Here is a 19,080-nt window from a genome sequence, read left to right as displayed (position 1 = left end):
CCGAGTTGCGAGTTACAACAGAACCACCTTCTTCGTTTATAGTACTCATAAGAAAGGCAATACGGAGTGTTTGACTCCAGTAAAAAAAAAAATAGGCAGGCCCGCTCGCAGCCACGTGTAGACCTGTAGACCTGTAAGCCCTTCAATCCCATCGCTCCCTGGCTTTGATTGAATGCCACGTTATGAAGGGCCAGCTGTCAGCTCCCAGTGGGCTCATGGGTCTGTTTACCGGTGGACTCTCGGTATACAGACATACAGTACTAGTGTGGATGGGACGTGTATTCCGAGTTGTCACAACACCTAACTTACCCCAATACTCGATCTACCCTCTAGTATACCTTCATCCGAAGCCGAGATTAATCCAGAATTCCCCATCCGGAGTCCCTTGCTTTCGAAGAGGTTAAGAAGAAGAAAAGAAAGGAAGGAACAGATTAATTGCCAAGCTTGAATCGATGACCAACAAGATCATTCCACATGCGGGGAAGCGGTGTTACAAGCTGCATATCATGATCTTGGTCACATTACAACCTAGACTAGGTATACTCCGTCGTAAGTACAGCAGGGTAGTTGTTGTTTGATGGGATACCAAGGACGACGACCATCCTTTGACGTCTGTCTCAAGGTGCGAATCGAGTAGATCCACAATTCCTCCGCCGGTAATTATCACATCCGCTCGCACACCCACCCACCCCCTGGAAGGGAAGGATGATCATGACATACTTCGAAACCAGGATTCGTCATTTAAGCAGTGGGCCGGATTTCTGCAGAACAAGATAGGTAAAGTGGAAGGAGGAGGAGGAGGAGGAGGAGGAGGAGGAGGAGGGGATGAATGATCGGCATACCTACCGAACTATTACTACTACTATATAGTATGCAAGTGAGTTAGGTATACTATACTTTAACTACTAATTACCTTAGTTCTTAGCATTAAGATAAAACTGGTCCGACAGTCACGTCCTGGTGGTATGATGTCTGCCTGTCATGCACACACTGGTCTAGATTCTAGTTTCATTCTGGGAGAAATAATGGGGAAACCATTCCTACATCTCCTACACAATACATAAGTGGACATACATATATACACATATTAACACATATATACATCCATCTACTACTCAAGGGTCCAATGAGACTCTCAGGTTCAGTTTCAGCTGGGAGGAAAAACACCACCCAGTCCACCTAATCGGCGACGTCTTGACTATCTCCTCCCTCCCTGCACTCGAGATGAACAACTTGTTGTTGACGGTGACATTCCTGGACCCTCAATATGCCCTGCACCTCCCTCCCCCACTGAATCATGTTTCAACCATCATCAAGCAAGCCAGTATGCTCCATGCCCAATCAAGTCCCACCTACTGTACTATCTCCATGCGTACAGCCAAAACAGGCAATGCACCAAGTCCACAGGACACTGCAGAGAACAGTCGAATGATCCATCACCACGACATATGCTTCACAGCCAGCTCAATCGGGTCGTTCCCCGTAGCATCCACCCAGTAAAACCCCACTGGCAGTGAAGCAGCAAACATTAACTTGATTTATATTCCTGAGCCTGCGCAAAGTCTCTCCTCCCCGCTCCCCTCACCATCCATCAACTGGTTAGAGAGCTGCTGACTATATAGGGCGAATCTCGGTTCAATGGCTACCTGAACACCTAGAAGAAAGTGACCGGAGATCTCTCTTGTCCTACCAAATGTAATCAAGGTTAGTTTGGACTTGTCTCCCTATCATGCTTTCAGTTGGGCTTCCGCTTACGTACATGTAACGAGGTAGATTCCCTGGGGAGGTGAGTTGATAGCCAAGGAAAGCAGAAGTTCATCATCGAGATAGTCTACCGTGGACTGCACACATCACACCAGCAGAGCAAGACTGACTCAGATCAACCGGACTGGGAGAGTTGATGGGCTTGGCCCCAACGGACGACCCACCATTTTGCCATTGAGGGGCCCCGAGTACCAGGCGCCTTTGTTTATTTCAATCTGCAACTTCCAAGCTACGATTCCTGCATGAGGGATGCCCGGACGAGTAGAATAAACGAGTGACGGATGCTTCGTTATTAGCCCGACCCCACAGACCAGTATTGACTGAGATATGTACCCAACAGGCATACACATAAATGGATTGATAGATTGATGGATAGTAGATAAGTAGATGTAATGCCGCCCCAGGACCGGCAGTAACAACCAACCCTGTCTCCAGGATCGAATAATGCAATGCAAGTACGCTCCCACAAGGATGATAGAAATCAACTCAGCTGAATTTTAGACTGAAGGGTGGTGATAGCAACAATGACAGAGAAAATAAGCACAAGTGAAGAAGAAGACGGCGACGAAATCCAACAAGAAAGAGCTACCGTGAAGAAAGACAAGCACACACAGCCGCGCACGCGCACACGGCTTACACTGGAGTCTGATATTCGGAACCTGAGACTCGAGTCCCCCAGTAGATGAGATAACAACAACAAACTAGGAAATGGAAAAGAAAAAAAAAACAAACAAACAAACAGCCACAGGCCGCCTGACTTGATCGCATGAACTCCTTTGACCGATGATGGGAGGGGACTTTCATCTGTCCTGCACAACATACCCCTCAATGAAGAGAATGCGCACGTGTCAAACACATGGATAGATGCTAAAATGCGGTGTAAAGAAAGCAGAATACTCCGAACCTTGTCGATCACGATGACAAAAAACACACATGTGACTTCCATGCTGAAGATAACCCCGGCCTGCTGCACTCACTTTGTCGCGCCCCCTTTCATATCATTAGAGATTACCACCAATAAACGGCGTCAGGTGAGCTCACACTGTGGCAAAGACGCGGGCGTTGGAAGTCGGGTTGTAATAGATAAACGTGTGTGGGTGTGTGTGTGTGTGTGTGTGTGTGTGTGTGTGTGTGTGTGGTGTGCGTGTGTGTGCATGTGGTCGAGTGAGGAGGGACCGAGAGGTAGACAGCAGTGCGATCTTGTACTCTGATACAAGACAAGACGGAACTCTAGTATTAAAATGGTTCGTGACCGAAGATGCGAGACGAAAGACACAAGAAAGAGAGAGCAAATCACTAATATAGTTCGCCGTTCCGAGCCGTAGCACCATGAAAGAGTGTTGGATATGATGAGGGAAAGGAGGTTGAGAGGGCGTAGGAGAGTCGTTCTATCGGATGGGAGAGGGAATAGCGCCCCCTCCCTCTTCGAGGCGAGAAGACAGAGAACTCTGGCACATGAGACGAAGCGTGAGGTGTGTGAACTGAAGTGCTCAGCAACCCCACCAGAACCCAAGGGATGCAGACATAGGAAAAAAAAAACACATATAGCCCTCTCTCCAAACCCAGGATCGTATTTTCCTCTGCCAGCAGCAGCAACGTCGGCATAGCCGAGCACGTACGATAAAATGGAATGGGAAGGAGGTGTTTGGGCTATTGCTCATGATGATCGCATGCTGCCTGTCATACCTCCCCGGGATATTGAAGACGGTGAATAACGAAAGAGAAAGTCGAGATGCCAACATGACAGGGATATTTCGTAGAAGTACAAAATCGCTCGCGTCCAGCTTTTTTTGAACTCAACCTGGAGGGAGACCGGAAATAAGCATAGGAACCGCGACAAACGGAGAGACGAGGATCGTCACCTACCGCAGCAGAGCGCCTTCATCATTTTCTGCACGAATGTAGGCTGCGGCTCATTGTTCGCCGGACCACCGGGGCCTTGCTGGCTGGTCTTGGCCGGGTTTGTAGGGCTGCCCATCTGTCCAGAAATGTTGGCATTCGAGTTCTGAAACTGCGCTTGAGTCGAAGCCGCTGGTGTGGCATCGAGGCCTCCGCTCTGACGCTTCGGGGCCATTCCTCCAGACACACTTGGCCGATCGCGCGTCTTTCCAGCTCCAGGTTTGGCCGGAGATGGAGGCGGAGGCTGCGCCGCATTTAAACGGTCAGCAGTCACTCCTGGTCGACTACCCCGGAGCTGTTGAGCGTGAAGCTCCCGCGCGGATGAGTTGGGAAGGGTGTTGTTGTGGAGATGCTGCTGGGATGAGTACGATTTGTACTCCCAGCCTCTGCCATTGTTGAGCTTCATCCAGTCATATTCTCCATCTTCGACATCGCCCGTAGTCTTTAGGGCCTGCGTCATCAGGTCCCGGAGGTAGTCGTAGTCAGGGGTATCTTCGAATCCGAGGTTGCGGACATAGGTCAGGTATTTCGTGAACTCTTCTGTTCGTGGTATTAGTAGGATAGGTAAGAAGCTCGCAACAGAGTCATACCTGGGAAGCCATCGCACAAATCCTTGATCGCAGTGGTTTGCTTCTTTTCGCCAATCTTCTCGTACTTTTGCTTGTTGGTGGCAGCCTTGAGACCCTGCCAGGGGAGTCCGCCTCTCAAGAAGTACAAGAAAACATGGCCGAGCGCCTCGAGATCATCACGGCGCGATTGTTCCCGTCCCAGGTGGGTGTTGATGCTCATGTAGCGGGCTGTGCCGGACAGCGATTTCCGCTCACGGTAAGGGATATGCTGCTTGGTCTTGGGATCTCTGTATTGCTTGGCCATTCCGAAATCAACAACGTGGATTACATTAGCGGCCTTGGTGTTGGGGCGACCGATGAGGAAGTTGTCAGGCTTAATATCGCGATAGATCAGGTTCTTCTCGTGGATAGTTTGGACTCGAGACAGCTGTTGGAGGTATTAGAGATATGGAAAACAAAGCGAATAACATGGAGCTCACCATCTGTTTGGCGACCATGACAACAGTCTTGATCGAGAATCGCCGGTTGCAGTGATCAAACAAATCCTCCAAACTAGGGCCAAGCAGGTCAATGACCAAGATATTGTGGAGGCCCTCTTGACCAAAGTAATAGACATTGGGAATGCCAGCTGCGCGGTATTAGCCCCGATTCTGAGCGGACGGACCAAAAATGACTTACGACACCCGACGAGGATCTTGTAGGTCCGATATTCATCACGAAGTTGCGGGGCGTCACTCTTGCGGGGTTCCTGTTGATGATTAGCAACATGGAGGGGAAAGACTTTGTCCAGCTGTGCGCGGCATCACGTACAAATTTTATCGCCACCTGTTGGTTGTTCAGGAGATTTGTTCCCTCGAAGATCACGCCGAACGACCCTTCGCCGATCTTCTTCCCTACACGATAGTGGACACCGACGACATTGGATGATGAGGAGGCCATGGCTGCGGGAGTCGGACAAGTCGGACAATGAAGGCCAGAGACCGCAGACAAGACAGATATCGGAAACGGTGATCAGGGACTGGAAAACTGACTTCACACATGAGGTTAGCCCGAGAAGATTAAACTGGTTGAGATTGAGAAAAGGAGACTATCGGACAACAGGCAGAACAGGCAGCGATACTAGACAATCAGGGGAGAGGGGATGGGGAAAAGGCGAAATTGATGATGGGTCCGGGGAGGTGTCTCACAACAAGCCCGATGTTTACCAAGCTCGACCCTGCATATGAAGATGGGACCCAGGGAACAGGAGTGACAAGATTGGGGGCAGATATCGACTGCGGTAGAAGGCAGACGAAGGGCAGGGGGCAGATACTCGAACGATCGCGAGGACGAGGATTCGGAGGTGGTGCCAAACGGTTGCAGAAGTACCCTCGGAAGAGGGGGGGCAAGAGGGAGGCGGCGAAGCGGCGTCGAGCGAAGTTGGTTTGGTAGTGACGGGAGGGAAGAACCAGGGATTCCGGGGAGGGGAGAAGAAGACGGACACTGGGACTGCAAGGCTGACTGACGGTTTAAAGATGCGTCGGTACGCGAAAGAGGAATATATCCGGCGATGAGACACTTGAGGCGATCAAGATAATCGAATAAAAGAAAGATTCAAGCAAATTCCCTTTAAATTGACCAAGCGCGTGGCAGTAGCAGCAGGGCCCGGATGGCGATGAGATGGATGGCAATCAAGAGGCCGAAGCCGTAGGGAAGGAAAGGATTGGGGGGGTGTGGGAGGATTTGAGAATGGAGGAATTGAGGACGGAGGTGAGCAGTGAACACACCACGATTGGTATGAACCAACTACTGCTACGGCCTGCCTACAGGGGAAAGAAAGGGAAAAAACGAAAGGGAGGAGGAAGGAGAAGGAGGAGAGTAGAAGACAGCGAGGAGAGGAGAAAAACGAGGCGGAGAGAAGAGGAAGTAGGAGAAAGAGGAGGGAGACTAGAGGCTGAGAAGCAAAGCTGTTGCTGTTGGTGCTGCTGCTGCTGCTGCAAATACTGCTACTGCTACTACTCCTGCTGCTGCTGCTGTTACTCCTCCTCCTCGTCCTCCCACTAAGCAGTAAGTTACCAGTGCCAATGCCAGTGTTAGTTAGTGCCAGTACAATCAATGCCAGTGCTCACACGCTCGCGCACTCTTTCAGGCACTCCCTAACCATCAGTGCCCGCTAGGTGCAGTAAGTTACTACCAGTTTCCTATCACCTACTACTACAGAGGCGATGGATTGGATTGGCTCGGTCTGGTCGGTCCTGGTCTGGGTCCCTTTTGGCTCCTTTTCTCTCTCTTCGATCCTTTCTTTTCCTTCCCGTTGATTTTTGGGGGTTTTCTTTTTCTTTTTTGTCTACGGTATGCTTTATCATTTTCTATTCTTCTGATCTATATGATCCTCTTTTACTATGTACTTCTCCCATTTTGTTGATTTGATTGAACCTGATTTGGTACGATTGGGGTAAATCTGTACTCCGACAGACTGATTGGATACTTAATGCTGCTGTTCTTGATCAAGCTTGGGTACGGATTCTGCCCCGTTTTCCTTTTCTTTTTTTTTCTTTTTTTTTTTTTTTTTTTTCTTTTCCCCTCTTTTTTCCCTTCCCACGCCCCCTGGTCGGTATGGTAACACCTGGTATGGAATACCGACTAGTGGAAACTAGCCGGGCGGTGATGGCGCCGATGGGCGATGATGGATGAAAAGGGCCCCCAAGCGATAGGGGAGAAAGGGCGGTTATCGGACGGTTTCGGGGTATCAATTGTGTGTGTCACTAGGTAATACTATGGTGCCTCCTTCCCAACTTCCTCCTCTTCACGATTGGGGGGGGGGAGGCGATTGAATATTACTTTGAGACAGTGGGAATAAGCCATGCATGCATAGGTGCATGCTTTGAACAGTCCACATCCCGTCGGTAAGGTACCAGAGTAGAATGTTATGAGTCCAATTTGTTTATCCTAGAATCTTACATAGCTGTGGATAAGGTAATTCTTGTTCTTGTCCTTGCTCTTGCTTCAATTCCTTGAAATCAATTGATCAACATCATCATCATCATTATCATCATCATCATCATCAGCGACAGCAAGCAACAGCAATATTAAACAGCAAAGACTACATAGTACTAGCTAAAACTGGGACGGGGCACACGGCAGGTTCCTCTCGCGCGTCTCCTGTTCTTCCCTCCTCCGCCCCTCCGCCCCTCTCTAAACCAAATTAAGTTACCACTGACTACCAACGAAGTAGATTAGGTATATCTCGGTAGGATTCGAAGATTCTATTAGACCAATCCAGAGGTAAGCAAGACCAAGAGACAGACAGAAGCAGAAGAGGAGAAGGAAGAAGAACCCCCCTCCTCCTCCCCCGATTCACAATCATGAGTTTGAATCATTATTCTCGAGTACGGAGTAGATTTCGGAAGCTTCGCCCCGGGCACCAGGGGACGGAGTCACTAGCGGCGCCTCTAGGCCAAATTAGCTCTATATATGGAGAAATGGCTCGACGAGATATTAACCCGTTACCCGTTAGACGCGTTACTGTCTCTCACTGGTGTGGTCTGGTGTGGTCTGGTCTGCTCCCACCCTCGGAGGGTTCTAGCCATCTTAGAAGGCGAGATTGCAAACAAGAGCAATTCTTCAGCAACTAGGCGTCGGCCGGCATGATGCCACCAGGAATGAGGGTAGGGAGATGGAAACCTGAAGGAAACAATGTGCAGCGGGGCAAGCGCAACAACATTCATCTCAAGTGACTTTCCCAAATCTTAATTGCCTGTCGAATCAAACCTTACATACAATTTTGGGGGGAGGCAGTTACTACAGTGACTGGATTCTACTTTTCCTGCGGGCTTGACGCCCGTAATCATACCCGACAGAAACCGGTACGGCTGGGGAATGAGGATGGACAGATGGATGGATACCTGTCCGTATTTCAACAAGATTATGGAGAATTGGTCGGATTTAGTTACGTAGTGCCAGTGGGTGGGTTGTTATGTGCTTTAGTGCCAGGTACCTATCGATCGGTTATCCGATCAGTGAGTCTCGGAAAGAGCGATGGGTATGTGTACTGAGTAGGATTGTTGCCATTCTTCTTCGTCTTCTTATTTTAAATTAATCTTGATGAAATAACCCCCATCTATAATTGGTACTGGGCAAGCGCTATGCGCTCCGGAGAGCCGAGCCGTTGCTGGCAAGCAAAGAGAGAATGAACGGAATACATGAAGTACATAAATCGGTTGAATAAGTACAAGTATGTTGAACGGAGACTCTGTAGACTTGTACTGTGTATACAGTATTCAATGCCCAGGGACAAGTAAGCATGTACTCGTATTGTAGGTCAGGCCAATCGCAGAATCCCGCAGCACCCAAGACCCAAGTATGATCCGTAATTAATAGCTGTCAACCAGTAACTCACCAAGATCAAGTACTTGGTACAAGTCCGTAAGCGCCAGTTGTACGGAGTATATCTGACCGAGTTCCCCAAACTTCAATTAATCAAGCCCTGAGGCGGTGATCGGTAAAAAAGCGATAGCCTAGACTAAGGGGAAGGTGGACGAACATGGCTTGATGCTCACTGCGCTGGCACTGCACCCCTGACCAGTCCTGACTGCGCCCTGGGAAGAGGGAAGAGGGAAGAAGAGGGGCCCACCACGCTTAGGATCTGAAGCTACGACTGCCCTGGTTAGTCAAGAGGGGAAGCCGGTGGAGTTGCGACCTAAAATGGAGTCTCTTTCTATGGGTAGTTTCTCTGTACTATACCGTACGAAACAAGTAGTTCAGTAGCCTTAGTAGTACGAGTGTATCCAAGTATCCGTGATGACTTGTTAGAGAGTTCCCAATAATGGTTCTGTGAAAAGGTATCATTACCGCGGCTCCCCCTTCCTCTCCATGGCCACGAACCACACTAGATTGACTAGGTTAGCTTCTTGTGGAATACGAACCTGTCAACGGTACCTGAGCATCACCACCTCACTTACTGTGCATACTGTACGGAGTACTATGTAGTACTTTAGGGCTCAAGATCTGGAGACCACGGCCATTGCGACGGGAAAGATCTGCCGACATCAAGGTCTAGCGCAATTGGAAGGATGTAGTCCTCCTGCTTCATTCTGTTGCCAGTACTTCCGACTTCACAGCAGCAGTGGTACACCTCAAATGATGATGGCGCGATGCATCTGACACATCCAGGATCCACAATTCATCGAGTGTCAAACCCCATTATCTGAAACGTCTCTTATGCAGTCTTGAAACGGCTCTCCCCATGTCAGATGCAATCCGACGTGTGCAAGACTCGGTCATAATAAGCAGCAAGGCTATCAGTTAGATACTCTATGCTAGATAGGCAAAGACACACAGTCTATGACCAACACTCTCCAGCGCGTTCTCACCGCGTGCAGCCCGACTGCTGAACGTGTCTGGCTAGCGCTGAAGGCAGATCAATCGGGCCCGCGTTGCGCCGGCCTGGCGGTGGTAACAATCTATCTATACAGGGTCCGACAAGCGAGGTCTTACAACTCTTCGGCTGGGACATCCTCGGCTTCACTGCCGAGCTCTTCCGCCACAAGATCGCGACCATCATCCTCACCATCCTCATCCTCGTCGTCATCCTCATCCTGGTCGTCGTCGTCATCGTCGTCCTCCTCGCTGCTGCTGCTGCTGCCGCCGCTTCCATCGTCACTGCTGCTGCCAGGGTCATAGTCCTCCTCGTCCTCGTCCCCTTGGTCTTCAAGCTCACGTTGTGCCTTTTGCAATTCACTCTCTTCTTCTTCTACTTCAGCAACCCCTTCTGCATTGGTGGTGGCATCATCTCCGGTCTTGGCACTATTGACATTGTATCGCTTCGCCCGGCGGGCTTCTGCGAGACTAGCATCTTGCAGGCCGTGCTTTTTGATATAGGTGTCAATTGCAGAGAAATTGGCCTGGTCGATCATGGAGAATTCAATTTCCTGAGACTCATCGCTGGCAGACGGACGGGCTAGGATGTTGAGATTAAATGTTCGCTGCAGAACAGATGTGTAGGATATCGAATCGATGTTCTCGAAGGCGAAAAATATCAACGGCTTCTTGAAGCCGAACAGGATCCCGGTAGAAAGAAGGAAAAGATAACCTGCAGTGAATCGCCGTTAGTCAAAAGAACAAGCTGTATCACTGCAGGAGGGTGTTGATACCATCTTTACTCCCGCGATGGGCCTTGACATGGAAAGCCTTCTCCCCCTTCCGATGAGCTTCCGGAATTGCGCTCACAAACTGCCGCTCATCGGGGCGGATCACCTTGGTCCGCACCAGATTATCGTTCAATACCTGTTGAACCACCTTCTCCGCACTCTCGCCCTCAGTGGTCCCCAGCTGCTGACCGGTTCCCAGAAACGCTGCTTTGGGCGGCCCATCGGCCACCGTCCACACAATACATTCAGAAGCAGCGACACCTTCCGGAGGAGTGTTAATGCCATCGCTATAACGGGGAATAATGCAGAAATTGAATTGTCGCTGGTTCTTTTCCGGGACCGGAAGACACAGAACGTGCTCTAGTGACGGCACGAGCACACATTAGCAACGCAGCAAATGATCTTGTGGTGAAGGCAACTCACGGATCTTATCCAACTCCACCCCAAACTCCACCTCTTTCGACGTCTGATTCCTTGCGCGAAGAAATCCACCCCCAGCAGTGATCTCCAGGGTAAGCTTCTTCCGCTGCGGTACAGCGAAGGAAACATCCTGCATGTAGAACTGTAGTGGTGCGTCGGTTTTCAAGTCGCCCGGGGACTGCTGCGCAGCGGCAGCTGTATGACCATCCCCACCATTCTGGGTCTTGCGTTTCTTCGCTGCTGGGCCGTCGTCGCTGACGGCCTCGATGGGCTGAACGCGAGCGTTGGCGACAGACCTGGCCAGCAGGCTGGATGTATATTTGGCAACGTCTTCAAATAGCGGCGCATACTGCGGGGTATGTTCTGTTCAGAGGAAGGATAAAGTCAACAGGCGGTGATTTAATGATGCTGTTCTTTCGAGTCTTGAGCGTAATCATTTGGGGCCATTGCGAGCGCTGATGTGGGGGGCTGGAGGCGGGGAGAGGGATGGTGAATGGTTCTTGCAGTGACCGACAGTCTTCACGTACCGATCGCATCGTAAACACGTTTTCTAAGGGCAGGTTCGGCAGCAAAGGCATCATCAATAACGGAGCTCCTCGGTGGAGGAGCGGAAGATGAGGAGTTTATTGTGGTAAATGCCATGATGAGGAAGAGGAGGATCGATGGATGCGATCAATGGATAAATACAATGTAGCAAGCTTGATAAGGATAAGCCGGTAATGAATGATATATGAATTCAATAAGGACAAGGAGGATATTGCATGACACGGGCAAACCGAGATTTTTTGCGATGCGCTTTGAATAGCAAGGTAGGTAGGTGGAGGTGGAGGTAAGTAGTTTTTGGTTAAGTAAGATGAAAGAAAAGGACTGCACTCCCACCTACCTGACTCCCTCCTGGCGGCTTGGTCGATCGGGTGCGCGCACCAAATGCATATTGGAAAAATAATCGCCCTGCAATGAAGAGTTCTTCCTAGTCTCTGCTGAACATCCTTTTTATTGGTGCAATGGTTGTCTCAAGGGCATTATCATGCTAATGTAGTCAAGAAATTCTTTTGTACAACCTCCTTCACCACTCTTGATTGTTGATGATCTTAATACAAGTCATATTCTATGCTACAAGCAGCACTAATGTACACTCATCATGGAACCCAGAAATAACGTCGCGAAAAGGGGGAACAAAAAGAAAGGACCACCATGAAGCTGCCATTGCTCTCGTCAGTGGCCAATGGCAAACTTATTACCACAGGTGCTTAGGCGTTCGTCGTGGCCGCCTGCTTCTTCTCCAAGAAAGCCTCGATGAACCCTCTTGTCTTCTTGTCCATCTTGCGGGTCCCACCAGCTTTTTGCGAGGGTGTTTGATTCCTTGCTTGCGCGACTTTCGAGGTATCTAGGCGAGCCAGGGGGGTCCACAAAGTCTGACTTTGAAGATATTCCCGCTTGTAGTCTTCCATCATCTTCTTCTCCACCCACTCAGGATCGTGTCTGGTTCGGTATTTCGAGTACGGGTTGCGAAGCTCATTGATGACCGATGCGGGGAAAGGCGCGAATTGAAGCGATGGCAGCCAAGTTGGCGTCTCAACTTCCATACGGAGGGTATCCCACTCTTCGTCCTTCGGCGCTGGGGGCTCGGCCTTGGGCCAGGGGATCTCAATGTCTTCACCGGCGATATATCTGGTGTGTTTAGGGGTCTCGACTCCGTAGCCACGTTCGAGGATGGGCCCTCCGCCATAAACATGCTCCACCAGTACATCTCGCGTTTGACCGGTAATGGGGTCATCGAGAGCGACCACAAGGCGGACATCGTCCAAGGACAAGGGAATGCTGACAGACTGGAAGGGGGATTTTTCTCCATACTGGTCGGTCATCCACTCGGGAAAGTAGATATCGGCCTGTTTTGAGGTTGGGGCAGCAGTCAGTTGAGTGAGACAATCCGCGATCGAGCAGGAGCAAACAGTACCATGTTGAGGTCCTTCACCAACACCGTCTCGTTGCTGGCATCCACCTTGATGACCTCGTTGATCTTGCCCTTATCCTTGCCCTTCATAACACACACCCGATCTCCCGCCGCAATGTTAATGTATTTCCTCCGAAGATGCTTAGGAACGGTCGGAGGGTTCAATGCTTGCGGAGTCAGGGCACCGAACTTGCTTCCTGAGAGAGCGGCATCACGCTGGGGGGCTAGAGGACCACGCATCCAATCTTCACGGCGACGGAGCCTTTCCTCGCGGAGGTTGTCGAGCTCCATGCGCTTGTAGGCGAAACGCTGGCGGAGAGTGTCCTTGTATTCTTCGCGTTCAGCAACTTTGGCCGCCCGGATGGCCTTACGCGTGGCCTGATTCCGGGCTTGCGCCGTTCTCTGAATGACTTTTTGCATGGTGATCTGTTTGCGATGCCAACAACGGCCGTCCTTTCCCACGGAATCGCGGCCAGATTGAATGTCGGGGAAGGGAAAATTGCGGTCCTGTTGCAGTCACGTGTCTACCCGGGGATTACCACCAATCAGATTCGATAGCATCCATTTCAGTCGGGATCGGTCTGGGCATTCAAGTTAACTACCACGTCAGTGTAGCTACCTAGTATACTTCTGTGAGTACGTCATGTAGAGCTACCATTCCATAAATAAGACAAGTGGTTACATCGGATGTTGCCAATCCTTAGACTGATCTCTCATGGATTTTTCCAAGCTATGGTGATTGGGGTTTTCGAAGTCAGGAAGCCACTGGGCATGTCAATCATGTGTACTTCTAAGCTGATGGAGAGAGAACACCGTACTATATGTATCAACATTCAACCTCAAGATGGGAAGTTAGGCAGTTCAATAGTTATCTAGATGCGCGGGTGCCCGTGGGAAAGATATATGATACTAACTAGATCTGGGAAGGGTCTACTTAGCTAACAGCATAGGAGTTCGGTTCAACTAACGGGTCGGCTCTTGCGATAGCATAGAGGAGGGTTGAACAGGATCCAGTTCCTTAAGAGTAGTTGTCACTCGATAGTGGTCAAGCCATACAGTGTATACGGATAGCGTATCCGTCACAGGTCCAAGGCAGATAGATGCGAGGGAATCTGAGGAAAGCAATTTCATCTTATTCGCCGTCCATCTGACAGGTGATACCTACATAGTAGGTACGAGCTCGCATGGCTTGTTATGGCTCGATCGGCAGGCTTGTCCGTGTAAACCACGCTGGATAGTGGCAACCGTAGGAAGACAGTCGACAACACATCAGAATGCGAGATTTGCTTACCATAGAGGCTGTCAAATATAGACCCGATCATCATCCCCAGCAGTGATCTAGCCTCTTTCTTTTCCAGCTGCAGCTGTGATCGATGTATAGAGTTCGCGAGGGTCGCCTCCGCCTCAACCAAACGTCATGGTCCAAGCAGCTTCACCGAATGTTAGTCAATTCAGTAAGCATGGGGCGGTCCAATTAACAAGCACTCAGCTTAGAACTGGCACAGCATTAGCGCAACAGCCCTGCAATTCTGATTGGAAACGAGCGACTCGGTGACGATCTGAACAGAGAATACGATCACGGTGTGCATATGTACGATTGCTAATCCGTACAACGAGTACCTACTGCAAGGCTGCTGCCGCCGGGTTATCTGTGGCTGAAAGATGGCAAGGCTATACCCGGGTATTATAGCTTCGTAGTCGACAATTGTAATGTACTGTATGCATGCATGGACATGCAGTAAGAATTACAGTACTCTCTACCTACTTACAACGTCAACAATGCGAATTGAGTCGACCGCCATAACCATGAAAGGATGCCTGCAGTGCGTTGGTTCATACTGAAAGCTGCATAGGAATAAGGAGCCCGTCACAAAAATGAGAATATGCTTCATGGGGTCGCACTTGCTAGGGTGGTTTTCCGGTCCCATTTGATGACGTTGACCAGGGAGGAGAGTACGTACTGTGCCTACTCATGTAATCGCAGCATGCTCAGGGGGGCATTGAAGATCACTTGCACCGCCACGTATCTCTAGCTCGGGAGTCGGTAAATGCGAGCGGAACGCGAATCTGCCAGGGTATTCGACTTTCGGTAATTCATACTGAGCAGGCAAAGATACATACACTCACCATGCCTCTCAAGTGAGGACACACACACAGTTAGAAGAAAGTCGATGATCACTGCTAAAAGCCGACAGAGTTTCTGGTTGACAACATACTCATGTCTATCACTCTCCTGGTGCATGTACAACGGGTGAATACTAGAGGTTGGTTGGACTGGACGTTGATGCAGAAGAGGCTGTCTAGCTGTGCTCGAGCTTGGGCACCAGCTATCTAGGGTTCCCCGCCAGTGTGCCGACTGGCGTCTAGGCCTCTCTGTAGATAGCCTGGAGGACAGCGACGGTAACTAAAGATGGATACTGTGAAAGTTCATTGGCGCAGAAACACTAGTGATAGTTTTCAAAAATGTACCGAGTGATGGAAGCTGAGCTTTCTTGAAAACTTCTTTTCTGGGTCTCGAACTGCCTCTCAGGAACTTTGCCCTTATCTAGAGACCTACTTCTCAACCTCCATACATATTTCTTCCAAACAGGCGACAGATGGCGAAGATGACGACATACAGCTTAGTCAAGTTGTAGCCGGAGCGGAACGGGGGGAATGTATTCCTAGGTAAGATTGAGCCATAGAAAGAAAGGACCAGCTAATAAAAGCAGGAAAAATCTCGCTGGATTGGTCGACAATAATAACTACTACCCAGTACTTACCGACTATAAGTTTTAACTTACATCGTCTTGGCTGACCACAGACAGGAATTTTACCTAGTACCAGTTTGATTGAGTTAAGTCCGGTATCATACCATACCATACCGGGAAGTCAATTGTACAGTACCATTGGCTCCCGGCTCCCGTCTTCAGCCACGGTGGCTTTTAATCGGAATGAAGGCAGCAGCTTAGGCAGCTAAGTAAGCAAAAATGACCGGACAACATAACTAGTTAAACAAGTTTAGTGGATGCGAAAATAGGCGACTAGATCAAGAAAGACCGGGGATCATGGAAAAGGAGTACTGTTTTTGGAGGAGTAGCCTATCGACCGTATTCTTCCATCAGTTCTTAGGACCGTAACGTGGCTCTTTCCCGTATACAGCCAGCCGCCTTAGTGATACGGAAAGGCAGAAAACTCATCAAGAAAAAGAACAAAAAAACAATTATTAACAAAAGAGGTTGCAGCCGACAAACCGGACAATCACAAGCATCCCGTTGGTTACAATGCTAGTAATGACAAGAAGAAGAGGAGCAGCAAGAGGAAGAGGAGGAGGAGGAGGAGGAGGAGAAGAAGAGCAAGGACGAGGAAGATGATAACAATGAAAGGCAACAAATAGAGAAGGGGAAAAGGGAAAGTATAAACAGTTTGTCACAAGCCACATTCATAGCATTTTAACCACTGGATTGGGGAAGGATCGTTTCAGCTTGTTTTAGTATTGGGGATACTGAAATGATTAGACAAGGGGGAGAGAGCCTCAAGGAACAGACTTGAAAGAGCCAGGAGGAATATACAGAAGATAGGTAGAGTGCCAACCCGCCGATGGATGGCCATAACTGGCCCAAAACTGGTCCTAAACAAATGTAGCAAGCAATGGGCAGGCAGCAGTGTTGGTGGTGGTGATTGTGATTGTAGTAGTATTCCAGGAGCAGTATAAGCAGTACTAGGTAGGAGCAGCAACAGAGCAGTACTTCGTACTGTAGGAGCATTGCTTACAGGCACTCACTACGACCACCACCAACACCACCAACACCACTCATTGTCTGGTCATTCATCCTCTTGTCTATCAACCCATCCATTCTTCTTCCGCTTTCCTCCTCTCTTTCTCTTCTTCTTTCATCACCTCTCCAACGTGATAACCTCTCTTTTCTCAAGGGACTCTTCTACTGCCGTAAATCCTCTGCTAAACTCATCGTTTGGGTTTATTCTTTTGATTCTAGACTCTTTTGTTTTCTCTACAGCCCTCCTGAACCCCCCCACCCCCTACTTTCCCTCCCATATTTTAATCCGCGCCCGTTGCGCCTACTCCCGTGCACCGTACGTGATAACCCTTTTCCTCGGGCGCCTGACTTGTCTGTCCCTTTCTCTCACTCACTCACTCACTCACTCACTCACTTACTTACTCACCCTCTCTCTCTCTTCCTCTACCTTGAACCTCCACCTCCCTCTACCTGCTACACTCCTCCCTTCCCCTCTCTCAAATCCAAATTCCATCAACTACTTACCTTTCTTTTTCTTTCCTCTTCCATTACGCATACTTTTTTCTCTCGTTGTCGCATATCGCTAAATCAACCTATTTTCTGCTCTTCCGTTCGCTGATCTTCATCCCTCCATAAAGATGGCTGAGATCCGCCGCAAGCTTGTCATCGTTGGTGATGGTGCCTGTGGTAAGACTTGTCTGTTGATGTAAGTTCTTCATCTTTGGTCACTTTCCCCCCGTCCAAGGGGCCAAATGGCACACACTGACTCTACATCTTTTCTCCTTTTAGTGTCTTCTCCAAGGGCACTTTCCCCGAGGTTAGCCTCCGTCTCCTATCCTTGCCTGGGTCTTCACGCTGTTGTCTCCTGTCCTACTCACGCTCGATGCGAAATCACCATGCAACTGCTCATCCAACCTTTCGTTCCTATTGGACTGACTGAAAACGCTGCCCTAGGTCTATGTCCCCACTGTCTTCGAGAACTATGTTGCCGATGTTGAGGTCGATGGCAAGCACGTTGAGCTCGCTCTTTGGGATACTGCTGGTCAGGAAGATTACGATCGCCTTCGCCCTCTCTCATACCCCGACTCTCACGTTATCCTGATTTGCTTTGCTGTCGATTCCCCTGACTCGTTGGACAACGTTCAGGAGAAGGTGAGAAGTTCCCACATTTTCGACCTTGACGATGAAGCCTGCGCATGTCAAGGTTATCTGCGGTCAACATGCTGATGATTTTGCAGTGGATCTCCGAGGTTCTGCACTTCTGCCAGGGTCTCCCTATCATCCTCGTCGGCTGTAAGATGGATCTCCGTCACGACCCCAAGACCATTGAAGAACTCCACAAGACCTCTCAGAAGCCGGTTACCCCTGAGCAGGTAAGTCCATCGGGCGCGCTAATTAGCTGACTTTGAATTGATGCTGATTTTCCCCTAGGGTGAGGAGGTTCGCAAGAAGATCGGTGCCTACAAGTACCTCGAGTGCTCTGCCCGTACTAACGAGGGCGTTCGCGAGGTCTTTGAGGCGGCTACCCGGGCTGCGCTCTTGACCAAGGCCCACAAGAGCAAGAAGAAGTGCACCATCTTGTAAACTAGTTGTTTCCTTCGCAAAAGGTCTGTTTCGTGCGGAGATTATATGAACGGATAAGCGTCTCGAATATTTGGTTTCTATCATTTTACTCCCAAGGGGTCCTCCGTTGGCATGTTCCAATCTGTGCCTGGATGCGAGTGTGGATAATGTTCAATCACGGGCACACGAGCTTTATGGGATTATCTGGCTATGCAGTTGGTCGACTTTCTTGTTTTGCAGACATTATTTTCTTAGGGAGGCGTTGTCTTGTCTTCATAACCTTGTGGGTTTTCTTATCTTTTATTTTCCAGCTCCTCTTAGGCGCCTCCGGGGCGGTTCGCGATCATCCACTATGACAATTGGGCGCCGGGTTGCTGCCAGCAGAAAGAGGCCCTCGCTGCAGCGGGTTATGGAGGTTCAAAGCAGCACAAGTTGATGCACAGCCTTATCCTTTTCACATCGATCCTTTGCATCGATCCCCTCGGAGAAATGGCCTGGTTATCGAGACAGTACGCAAATCTCTACGATAGGCCAGATGTTCTTCACACTTGCCTCGCCTATCAGATCTTCCCCAGCACAGTCTCATCATCATCATCATCATCATCATCATCATCATCATCAGATTTCCCCCACTTTGCTGTGTTCTAATCTGCTGTCCTTGTTTGTTTATTTTCGGTTAAAGAGAATGCATGGAATTGTCATTGGTTTTGAACCCATTTCCCCCATTTTCCCTTGTTTGTTCCTTTATCTTGTCAGTCACGCGATCTTAATAACTATACATGTGTCTTTCGCGGCGGATGTCAAGCCATGAAGAAAGAGAATCTTGAAGCAGAACTCATCCTTATTTCATTGTCTTTTGACCACTGCAGTATTTATCCTTGGCATGCTCTCGGTTGTATGCGCCCAAGGTTTCCTTTCCATGCGAACTAGGCTTCAACAATATCTGTTGGTTGCTGGACCATGAATTCATTGGTAGAAAGAATCCAATCCACGTCGCATTATCGTAACTCATATGTTGATCACATGTACCTATTATCGTACCCTGC

General features: G+C 49.4%; 5 protein-coding genes across 5 annotated transcripts; 2 read left to right on the top strand and 3 right to left on the bottom strand.

Moving 5' to 3' along the window:
* The first annotated feature begins 1,081 nt into the window (after positions 1–1,081).
* On the top strand, positions 1,082–1,704 carry BO82DRAFT_354227 (uncharacterized protein). Its single transcript, XM_025635155.1, has one exon. The coding sequence runs from the start codon at positions 1,225–1,227 to the stop codon at positions 1,498–1,500; it is 276 nt and encodes a 91-aa protein (XP_025492249.1). The 5' UTR covers positions 1,082–1,224; the 3' UTR covers positions 1,501–1,704.
* Positions 1,705–3,495: 1,791 nt separating this feature from the next.
* On the bottom strand, positions 3,496–5,485 carry BO82DRAFT_73428 (casein kinase I). Its single transcript, XM_025641502.1, has 5 exons — positions 5,043–5,485; positions 4,911–4,980; positions 4,712–4,860; positions 4,254–4,659; positions 3,496–4,203 (listed from the first exon to the last, which is right to left on the bottom strand). The coding sequence occupies exons 1-5, from the start codon at positions 5,169–5,171 to the stop codon at positions 3,623–3,625; spliced, it is 1,335 nt and encodes a 444-aa protein (XP_025492248.1). The 5' UTR covers positions 5,172–5,485; the 3' UTR covers positions 3,496–3,622.
* A 4,218-nt stretch (positions 5,486–9,703) lies between these two features.
* On the bottom strand, positions 9,704–11,422 carry rtt106 (putative negative regulator of DNA transposition (Rtt106); the record flags this gene model as incomplete). The annotated part of the gene is made up of 4 exons (XM_025631381.1): positions 9,704–10,302; positions 10,364–10,720; positions 10,784–11,143; positions 11,308–11,422. 4 exons carry the CDS (start codon positions 11,420–11,422, stop codon positions 9,704–9,706), a joined length of 1,431 nt encoding a protein of 476 aa, XP_025492247.1.
* A 409-nt stretch (positions 11,423–11,831) lies between these two features.
* On the bottom strand, positions 11,832–13,287 carry BO82DRAFT_73374 (mitochondrial 54S ribosomal protein uL24m). Its single transcript, XM_025641501.1, has 2 exons — positions 12,738–13,287; positions 11,832–12,669 (listed from the first exon to the last, which is right to left on the bottom strand). Exons 1-2 carry the CDS (start codon positions 13,152–13,154, stop codon positions 12,031–12,033), a joined length of 1,056 nt encoding a protein of 351 aa, XP_025492246.1. The 5' UTR covers positions 13,155–13,287; the 3' UTR covers positions 11,832–12,030.
* A 3,822-nt stretch (positions 13,288–17,109) lies between these two features.
* On the top strand, positions 17,110–18,055 carry rho1 (Rho family GTPase RHO1; the record flags this gene model as incomplete). The annotated part of the gene is made up of 5 exons (XM_025639286.1): positions 17,110–17,177; positions 17,261–17,288; positions 17,426–17,623; positions 17,710–17,844; positions 17,903–18,055. 5 exons carry the CDS (start codon positions 17,110–17,112, stop codon positions 18,053–18,055), a joined length of 582 nt encoding a protein of 193 aa, XP_025492245.1.
* Between the last annotated feature and the right edge of the window lie 1,025 nt (positions 18,056–19,080).

This window comes from Aspergillus uvarum, assembly GCF_003184745.1.
Source record: "Aspergillus uvarum CBS 121591 unplaced genomic scaffold BO82scaffold_25, whole genome shotgun sequence".
Classification (NCBI taxonomy): Eukaryota; Fungi; Ascomycota; class Eurotiomycetes; order Eurotiales; family Aspergillaceae; genus Aspergillus; species Aspergillus uvarum.
The sequence above is the reverse complement of the archived record's forward strand: the minus strand, read 5'-3'. Positions and strand labels throughout refer to the sequence as shown.